This window comes from Rhinopithecus roxellana, chromosome 9, assembly GCF_007565055.1.
Source record: "Rhinopithecus roxellana isolate Shanxi Qingling chromosome 9, ASM756505v1, whole genome shotgun sequence".
NCBI lineage: Eukaryota > Metazoa > Chordata > Mammalia > Primates > Cercopithecidae > Rhinopithecus > Rhinopithecus roxellana.
This window is the reverse complement of record NC_044557.1, coordinates 101,888,068-101,898,447: the sequence shown is the minus strand read 5'-3', so window position 1 is coordinate 101,898,447 and position 10,380 is coordinate 101,888,068. Positions and strand designations below refer to the sequence as shown.

The window sequence follows — 10,380 nt, the reverse complement described above, 5'->3', positions numbered from 1 at the left end:
CAAGAACAGAAATACTGAGGATTTAAAAATAACCTTTTTGGTTTTCTAAAGATTTCACTAATGGAATTTTAGTTTTTATTAGAAGAACAACTCTCCCTAAGAAGTACATAGTCAGCAAATAAGCCTGGAATTTGTGGAGTTCCCTCAAGGGTGGAGGTTTGATGGTTGGGGTTAAATGGTCCAATCTGGGATAAAATTTTGTGGTGCTTATTTTAGAAGCAGTTTTCCAGCTGTGCTTCTGCTACCGTAGCTTGGATTGTCTGCGGACTCAAAGGTAAGGGAATAACAGAACTCCTTAAATGTTTCAGAAGCTTTGTTTGTTGTTCTTGTTTTTTAAAGATAAAGCAGTTTTTAAATCTTTCAACCCAAAACAGCTGCTTTAGTTCTTGATACCTCATTAGATAGAACTGTTTTCAAATAGTTTCAGGCAACTAATGATCTTATAGCCATCACAAAAATATTTTTTCACTTTCTACGTAAGCTCTATTTGAGTCCCAGTCCATCTTCTAACATTTGACTAAGACCTCAAACTGAATTGTAACAAGACTTGAAATACGTGACTTTTTTAATCTAGTGGTTCTTTATTTATAACGTAGGCTGAAGCAATTGTTACAATGTAGAAGGGAGACACAGTACACAATTGTTATTTATACAAGTTTAGAACAAAAAACTGCACAGGGAGAGGTCGACTCTCAGTACAAACTAGCAACTAAACCACAATAATTTACCGTTAGAAACAATTTCTTTATTTTTAGCTGTGACACTGCTTTTACAATATGCAAAAACACAAGCAGAACTACCCAAGGTGTGTCGTCACATTCTTTCTACATTGAATTTGGCAACATTTTATTTATTCAGATTATACTAACGTTTAAAAACTAAACAAGTGAAAAGCTGTACCAAGGTACAGTTACATCCATTTATTTCAAAGGTTTAAAATACCACTTTTATCTATTGTGATTACCTTGCAGCGATTTCTGCTTTTGCAAAAACCATCTCAAGCATCATATGCACAATGCATCAGCTACTTTTAGTCATCAAGATTGGTGGGCTAAACCACAGGCACTACTGTTGCTTATATTCTGTAAAAGGAGCTTGTTTTTCAAAGAAAAAAGCTTAAATAGTTTCTAATAATCATGCCTTTGCTTTAAAGCCGTAACATAAAATGTCCTTGAGCAATCGCAGCAGTGTTCAATGTTAATATATAGAACAATGACCATACGGCACGTTACGCTCACATCCAACGCAGTTATGTGTTAAAGCATAAGATTAGGTAATTGAGGGTTAGAGCCAACAGGAATCTGCAGGGTGTATGAGACCCACCAAGCTCCTCCTCTTCCTTGAGAGGGTTAGGTCAGAAATGTGCCCTGTTAACGGACCTGACTGCTAAGGGACTTGCTTGCTTTCCTAAACACTATTGGCTTCAAATGTGATCCCTTTAAATCTACAAACCTCTGTTAGTTTTAGGGTATGGGCATTATAACAAATTTAACTTTCATTTAAAAAAGGAAAGACAAATCCTTTCCGAAAAACATTACCCAGAATACAAAAAAGGACAGTATAGTGGTCAGATTCCCAGTGACAATAACCAAATCCTCCTGTCTTCAGTGTTTACTGTGAAGCCAGTTAACTGCCATTTATTCGAAAGAAGAAAAGAAAAACAAGCCCCAGATCGGTAAACACATTGGCAAGTTGCTTGCTAGACTCCAAGCTGGCCACCCTTGTCAAATCCGTTCGAGTTTTTTCAAAATATTTGGGCTTTCTAACGCACCCAGCCTGCTGGGCACAGTTAAGTAAAAGGCATTTACTATCATCTAAGAATTCCCTGCTATCATTTTTAAATGTTCTCACATTTTTTAAAACTGCCTTACCCTTTTGGATGTATTTGGATTCCATGAAGGTGAGTACAATCAACGAGAAACTGTTAAGTGGGGGCTTCTACGACTGCCCAGCGGCAGCAGCATGCATGGGGCTGGAGGTGGGTGCTGTGTGCAGTCCACAGGAATCGTGGGAGAAAGGAAGTCCTTAAACACCCTACAGAAACAAACACTGCAATCCAGTATGGCTTATTCGGATGCATTTACCATGAAGCTACTAGAAGAAATTCAACCTACGAGGCTACTCTTAAATGTAACAGGATCGGCTATGTTGACGGTGTGCCCCTCCCATGGCCCTCCCCCCAATCCCAACACAGTCTACCGTTTCCAGATTTACTTCACTCTGAATATTGCTCATCAATTGTTACTCCTGCTCTTTTCATCTAGAACATAGTATATTTAAATGAGGATTTTACCTCTTAGCCATTTCGTTTGTACATTAAAATAACTTGCATTTGCTTCTAAGCTAGACTACTACAATGCCTCTACAAAAGCTTGTGGGGGAAGAAAAAGAAGAGCGAAGTAGAGTAAATCCTTTTCTAAAATTAACTACTTCGTGGTTCCCCTGCCCCAACCCCCCCTTATGCATTTAAAATTTTACAAAGACTTGTAAAAAAGTTAAATGGAATTTGGCACCTTCAGAAAAATCAAAAGGGAAACTAAGATTAAAATGTGCAGAAAGAAAATTGTCAATATTTACAAATTAAAAGATCAAGATTATGTCAGTTACATAGGTTGGTTTTAATTCTTATCTAAAGGTGTCGAGTACTTTCAAAAGAGCTATATTCCGAGTTGCCTACAAAATCTTTTGTTTTATTATAGATTGGAATGGATCAAGACAAATTAGGTTTTATTCATGAAACAGTTCATTGCCCACTGGCGTGTTTCTTGTGAGCCTAAGAGAAACGAGGGGCCGAGCGATCGTTTGTCGTGGTCTTCTTCAGTTTCACGCCCCTTCGGATGGCGTTCAGCATGTCTTCTCCTTGTGGAGTATCCCTTGGGCTCAGGTCTGCAGGGTCACTCTCTGGAATCTGGCCTGGGGAGACAGTGGCACTTGGGGGATCCCGTTCCTGGTCTTCGGCTTCACTTTCTGGAATTGCCTGTCTGTGCTCCTCAGGGATACTGGGCTTCGGGCCTGGAAGTGGAGGGTTAACGGAAGCTTGGCCACTCCACATTGAGGAGGGCATGCTGGTGACACCTTGGGGGCCCTCACCCACAGATGGCGACTCAGGGCTGTGCTCCCCCCGCTCTTCTGGCCCATCTGGAGGGGCTGGCAACATCCCTGGGAGGTCTGGGACGGTTGGGGTCTTGACAGGGATCACAGGCGTCTTGATGGGGATGGGACCAGCTCCAATGGTTCCCCGGCGGACAGAAGGCTTGGTGGAAGGGGTCCGTCGGATAGTTGCAACCCCTGGAGTGACCATAGCAGGTCCCAGGGTGGTGGGGAGGCCAGCAGTTGAGGCTGGACGCTTGGCTTGGAACATCCGTCGGTAGGACTGGCTGATGTCGCTGTTTCTTGGAATGGTGGAGGACTTGTCGAACTCCTGTTGATCTGCCTCCTGGTCACCACTTACAGAGAAATAATCATAATCTGAAACTGATTATAGGATTTGATTAGACATATTCAAGACAGCAGCTTTGCTTTTTCATTCTTCTGTGCTGGGAGGACAAAAGGCACGCAAGGCAGGGTACGCACAGAGTCTCATCCCAAGCTTCCCCCAGGCTTCTCTACCATCTTCAGAAAGCCTCACCAACTACGAACTCCCTGGCAGGGATCTTTGCTTTGTTCACTGATGTGTCCCCAGTACCTAGAACAGTGCTGGACATGGTAGGCACTCAAATACCATCAATGGGGAAGAAGGTAAAACTGTTAGGCTGCAGCGAAGCTCCCTCCAAGCATCTCTGAGAGGGATAAGGGGGATGAAAGAAGACAAATTCTCCAGTCCAGAATTCAACATGAAGATCAAACCTCAAACAGACTAGCCTAGGCGATAACATCTCCCTGATAATTAACTGGAGAGGCGAGGGCTAGACAAAGAACAAAGCTACTGACAGCGAGTCCCTGACAACAAGGGACAAAGACAGTTTCCATCAGTGTGACGTGCTCACTTCCTTGTAAGACCAGTCTCAGGATGATGTGGGAGCTTACAGATTAAACAGCTCACAGCACTGATTCTGAACCGCCGTACTATTGACCATTTGGGCTAGATAGTTCTTTGTTAATGGAGGACATGGTGGGGAGGGGCCGTGCTGTGTATTCCAGGATGTTTAAGCAGTATCCCTGCCCTGTGCCCACTAGGTGCCAGTAGTACCCCTTCAGTTGTGACAACCAGAAATGTCTACAGTCATTGCCAAATGTCCCCTGGGGAAGAAAATCACCCTCCAATAAGACTCACTGTCTTAGAGGTTTTGAATGATGAATGGCCTAGCTTTTGGTCAATTATCATAGATACTCCAGCTGTTAGATTTTCATCTTGCCTGACTTGTGTGTGCAGTGGACATGAGGATGAGGGAGGCAGGTCTGATAGAGGATTTGGCTGGAATAGCTTAAGAACTTGGGCATTACACTCTAACACACTTAGGTTCAAACTCCAGTTCTGCTACTTACTGGTTGTGTGAATATGAGCAAGTTATTGAACCTTAATTTCCACTTCTGTAAAACAGGGATAAAAATACCTACCCCATAAGTGGCTGTAAAGATTAAATGGGAAAATAACCATAAAGTGTATAGTGCAAAGTGCTAAAACAAAAATGAAGCTATTCCTTTGAGACAGGGTCTTGTTTTGTTGCCTGGGCTGGAATGCAGTGGTGCAGTCGTGGATCAAGCAATCCTTGCACCTCAGCCTCCAGAGTAGCTGGGATCACAGATGTGTGCCACCACACCTGGCTAATTTTTGCATTTTTGTAGAGACAAGGGTGTTGCCATGTTTCTCAGGCTGGTCTCGAACTTCTGCAGCTCAAGCAATCTGCTTGCCTCAGAGTCCCAAAATGTTGGGATTACAGCGTAAGCCACTGCCCCCGGCCTGAAGCTGTTCTTACTACAGCACGTCTCCATTCAAATTGGAGGCTGTTGTGTATGATGCTGCAAAACGCAAAAAGCTGTGAAAGTCCAGACCCCTTTCTTACATGGCAGCTACCGGACAACTACAGATGAGCTCCCCAAAGCATTCCCAGATGACCAGAACAATCCTGACGCCTGTTAGTTAGCCAGTGGTGAGGCTGTGGTTAAAATGGACCAGCACTTTTCCATCTCCTCACCTGGTGCTGCTCAGAAAGCCTAAGTACGTACCCCAGGCTGCCTCGTACCTTGGGAAGGGATGGTGTCCTCAGAGCAGCAGGGGGTGGTTGTCTGGGTGCTGTAGCCGCTGGAGCACTGAAGTGAGTCCCGGCTGCTCCTCTGGGTGTCCAGCTGCAGGCCCCGAGACAGGGCCAGGGCCAGCTCCTCACAAGCCTCCATCTCCTCGCCAGGCTGCAGGTTGGAGGAGAGAGACACATAGGTTGCTTCGGGGGCGGCTCAATGTCACTCCTGTTCTGCCCCCATGAGCGCCACATGCCTGTGGGCCCAGGGGGCTACTGACTTGCTTGGGTCCCACTCTGACCCTAGAAAGCTCTGCCTCTCTCATTCCCACACAAGGCTTCTTCCCAGGGACTCTGCAGTAGGGCGGGAAGTCAGGGAATGCAGCCCAGGTCCCTCCAGCTGCAAGGCTGCCTCGGCCCCCCAGTTGCTGGCCAGAATATGATCCCCAGCCAAGCTGAGGTGGCCCCAACCAAATATCGAGAACAAGAGCGTCACCCTGGTGGCAGCCGACACAGTCATGCTCCGTGGTCTCTGAGCCTCCTCGGCGGCTGCAGGTGGGCCACTGGCAGTAGTGGGTCCTCCCCCGTTGGGGTCTGGTTCTCGCTTCTCTTTGCGGCGCTGCAGGGTGTTCACCAGAGGCTGGTCATAGGGCCCTGGCTTAGCCCAGTCCTACGCAGAACAAGTGCGGTCAGGAGCCAGGGCCTCCGCCTCCACTGGAGGGCTGCAGGGACCCCATAGACAGCTCCCCAGAGAAGGCAGCTGGGTCCCTAAAGGGGAGCCTCTGGCTGGGACAAGCCACAGGCCCTCTGCCTGCCCTCTCCAGGCTATAAAGGGCAAGGAATGGAAAACTCTTCGGGAGCCCCCTGTGTACCTCCCTTTTCTTCATCTCTGCCCAAAGATTAAAAACTCTCACCCACCAGGCGGCAGCAGGACACCCAGCAGCCACCTAACGGGTGACCGGTGTAAGCTAAGGGGACCCGCCAGTGGATAGCGCACCCTCCTTCTTCTGTCTGAAGGGACCATCGCTCCTTAACAGCCCAGATGACTTCCAGTTAGGGAACGGCCACCAGCGAGCACTAAAGCAACATCAGCCCCTCTCCCTCCATTCCCAGGAAACCAGCCTCAAAGGGCATGGCAGGCTCCCTGCCCTCTCAAACCCTCAGAAGGAAAGGAAGGCACCCAGGGGCAGTAGAAAGATTCAGAGGAGTCTTGAGACGTCCACACAGCCTGTGAGGGCTAAAGTCAAAACTGGCTTAAAATGCTGGCAGCCGAGGGGCCTACTTTTCAAATTAGGGTCCTCCTCTCAAAAGAGAGCACATTATCCTCCTGTAGGAGCATTGATCAGACTTGCTAGGGGATCATTTTCAAAGTTTGTCTTTATATTAAAGCAAGCATGTTTGAACACTCAAGACTAAAACTAAAGTCTGCATGTACTGTTAAGTTCAACATGATCATCCCAAACCTGCTTTGGGTTGTGGTTCTGTTACCACAGCCCAGCAGGGAGCTCAACAGGGAAAATGGGAAACATGGCCAGAAGGAAAGTCCCCCCTCCAGACTCCCTAGAAGCTCTGATCATGCTGACAGCCTCAGGTGGCCCCTGGGAGGGATCAACCCATAGATTTCAACCTGATGCAAAACTGGGCCTTTCAACTTGGAACTGCCGCTGCCTGCGATGCACACTGCGCTGCCATCTATCAGGGGTTGACCAAAGTCCCCTGAAGGAAAACCCTCAGCCCCAGCTACCTGTGGAAATTGCTGTCTTAGAGCTGCCGGCTGCTTTCTGGTTCTCCCCCAGTGGGAGTTTCCTGAGGGAGGGGCATTATGGGGAAGAAGGCAGAGTGTGAAAGAAAGGGGGTGAGGGGAGAGTCGGGGTGAGGGGAGAGTTGGGGTGAGGGGGGGTGGAACAGAAGAGGGGTGAGCACAGAGGCAATGACAGGGGGAGAGGAGGAGGGGGAGAGACACAAACCTTCCAGCTAGGGATCTGAGATGACGGGAACATGCCGGGCCCAATGGTGTAATAATGAGCGTAGTCTGGAAGGTGGACAGAGGTGACCCGAGGGAGCAGGCGGGAGGCAGGCAGGCAATGAGGGAAAAGGCCTGCACCCGTGGGCCCCACGTGGGACTCACTTGATAAACTATAGTGAGAAAACCCGTTAGACAACTGGAAACAAACAAAAAGGGGGGAAAAGGAAAAAAAAATTAATATAACAGGATGAGTGCGGAGACACAAAATGGCATTGACATTCAAGGGAGGGGAAACCTGAATATTTATAAGTAAAACAAACAGGGGCTCCGCTGCTCACGGATGATCCATGATGCAGGAGAAAAGAGCCGGGGTGCAAAGAATGCACATCAGTTTGACACCAAATAAGCATCTATGTTTGACCTATGTTTTAGAAGTTTGGGAATTGATCAGTGCCCTCAATTTGTGGCCTTCTCAATGGTTTTTGATTAAGTAACTAACGAAGCCTCATTTCATGGGGATAATGATTTGCTCACTTCATTATGCAAATTTAAAAATCCCAAAGCATCTTCAAATGAATCTGTTCATTCTAGGTTTCCAAAATCATCGCATTGCTCAGGAGCACGTTCTCAATCAAGGGCAGGGGGGTGGGAGTGCAAACTAAAAAGCAGAAAAGCACACAGCCTCTGACACAGTGACATGGCTCATCCAACGGTCTGGTGGGTGGCTCGGGAAGGGAGGGAGGAGGATGGATAGGCACGCAACACCTGGTCTGGGAGAAAGCCTTCACACCTCCAAATTCCCCATACCCCTTCCTCTCCCTTGGGACGACCATGTGGTCCTTGTTCAGCAGCCAGGCACTCATTCTAGAAAATGCCCTCAGCCTTGTCCCACCCTCTGTCCCCAAGAGGAGCCCCACTCTTGGTGTTGATTCTGAGCTTCCAGGTTGCCGCGGCTGTGAGGGCTGTGTGAGCAGCAGGCAGGGGGACCAGGGAGAGTGGGGCCGCTGTGGCTGCCACCCAGACGGTCACCTTCTCTGTGGACACCCAGGCACCCATGGTGGAGCCCGAGCTGACAGAGGTGGGGGAGCTGCACTCGCTCACTGACTGGCAGGTTTCCGAGGCTTCGGAGGAGGCCGAGCTGGACGAGTTCTGCAGCAAGGGAGGGGCCACACGAGAGGACCAACAGAAATTGAACCACACGCCACCAAAATATAATAAAAAGAGAGGAATGGGGATGGGAGTGGGGAAGGGCACGCACAGAGAGAAAGAGACAGACATATACACAGAAGAGGGGAGGATGAGAGAAGCAGAGTGTTAGGGTTACTTTTCCCCCAAAGTTGCATCCATGCAGAGGCTTTCAAGCCCTTGAAAAGACGCATGCGACCTGGCCAGCCCTAGATCACTAGACCGTGGGTCCCCAAGGACACGGATTTGTGTGTCTTTTGCTGGGACTCAGAAGCATGGCTGGACCGGAATATCTGGTCATGGCATTGGAACTTTGTGCTGTCTTGGGTGTTTCTTCACGTGCCACAGGCCCAGGTCCCCAGGGAGGCCCTGCCTGTCGCCTCTCTTATGTGCACAGGTGTTATTTATTGCATGAGGGTGGACCCCGGCTTGGGCTTTTGCTACATGTCTGCCTGGAATGGCTCGATTTCCTGGACTCTCCCTTCATCAAATGCAGCCTGTGGATCCATGAGGGGTGGTTTCCAGCTATGAAGACTCATCAAGACATACTTTTAGGTTTCTCATCCTGGAGTGTGATTTTGGAGTTTGGGGCAGTGAAGCCCTCTAGTCAGCACAGTGTTTTGGGTGGCCACTGTGGAGTGGAATGAACCATCTCTGGAGAGGCCTCATTTGGGAAACCATCTCTTCACGCTGATCTGAATGAAACCCCAGGTCCCTGCCGCAGTCCTAGTCAGCCAGGGCATGCGCTCCCACCCCGGCTTCCTGATGTTCAGCTGGGGCAGCGACTGTTCCTGTGACCTCACCTACACCCAAGTTTCTTCTAGTCCTGGACCTGGCACATGGCTGGTGCTCAAAAAATCATGAATGAATGACAATAATCATCTCTTTCATATAAATTGGGTCTCCTGGGCACTGCTTCGCGGCTATCCAGGTACTTGCTTTAAATTTTTTCACTGTTAACTGCAATCTCTGGCTTACCCTCAGTTTGTTTAAATAAGTTGACTCCTCTCTATTGTAATTTATCCAAAAGTGTTCCTGTATTCACCATCGAGGAAGCCAGAATCATGTTTCTGTCCCTTTCACCTACAAAAGAAAGGTCCCTACAAAGGAACAGAGATTTCGCTTTCCCGTCCTGTAAGGGCAAGAAGCCAATCAGACACTCAACAACGTGTGGGGCTCAGTGGACCCAAAGCAAGGAGAGGCTCCACGGTGGACGGACATCCCAGCTGCACTCCGAGCTCGGTGTCTGGTTAGCAGCCCAGGATCTGAAGTTGCAAAGTTTGGATTTAAGTTACATTTGTGCCCCTTCTCAGTTCAGAAACTGTGAACTTAAAGCCCTCTAAACTTCAAATTTTTTATCAACAAAAAAACAGCCAGATGTGGTGGCTCATGCCTGTAATCTTAGCACTTTGGGAGGCCAAGGCAGGAAGACTCCTTGAGGCTAGGAGTTGGAGAACAGCCTGGGCAACACAGCAAGACCTCATCTCTACAAAAAATAAAAAATGGAAGAGGAAAGGAGTGAGGGTTGAAAAACTGCCTCTCAGGTACAATGTTCACTCTTTGGGAAATGGAAATAGAAGCCCAATCCCCACCAGTATGCAAGGCACATGTATTCTCAAATCGAAAATAAAATGAGCCAAGCATGGTGGCACATGCATATAGTCCCAGCTACTTGGTAGGCTGAGGTAGGAGAACTGCCTGAATCCAGGAGTTCAAGGTTACAGTGAGCTATGATCCCACCACTGCATTTCATCCTGGGCAACAGAGTGAGACCCTGTCTCAAAAAACAAACAAAAACAAAACAATAAAACAGTAACCCACCGCAGGACTGCAGGTTCAGATTTCTTTGGACTTCTGCTAATTTTTTATAAAGAACCTATTGACTCGGAGTAAATGGCTCTAGGGTGAGACCCTCATTGAAGACACGGCCCCACTCCTGGGCACAGATGGGTGAAGGCACAATTTGAAGAGTGAAGGGAGGTAAACCAGAGAATTCTGAACAATTCCATCACTCGGCTTTCTTCTCAGACTGTGTTACTCAGTAGAGAAATGAAG

The 10,380-nt window shown here is 47.9% G+C and overlaps 1 protein-coding gene across 7 annotated transcripts in view; it reads right to left on the bottom strand.

The window, feature by feature from the left end:
- Nucleotides 1-547: 547 nt before the first annotated feature.
- The window catches only part of MTSS1 (MTSS I-BAR domain containing 1), a 184,392-nt gene continuing 174,559 nt past the window's right edge, over nt 548-10,380 (bottom strand). For 2 of the 7 annotated variants that reach the window (XM_010363909.2, XM_030937549.1), the window contains 4 exons: nt 8,170-8,289; nt 5,671-5,844; nt 5,184-5,346; nt 562-3,474 (listed from right to left, as the gene is read on the bottom strand). In XM_010363909.2, coding sequence (XP_010362211.1) covers nt 2,774-3,474; nt 5,184-5,346; nt 5,671-5,844; nt 8,170-8,289 — 1,158 coding nt within the window. In that variant the 3' untranslated portion in view covers nt 562-2,773. Of the gene's footprint in view, nt 3,475-5,183; nt 5,347-5,670; nt 5,845-7,141; nt 7,337-8,169; nt 8,290-10,380 lie in introns of all 7 variants that reach the window. The other 5 variants (XM_030937547.1, XM_030937548.1, XM_030937550.1 and 2 more) reach the window with 4 other exon arrangements.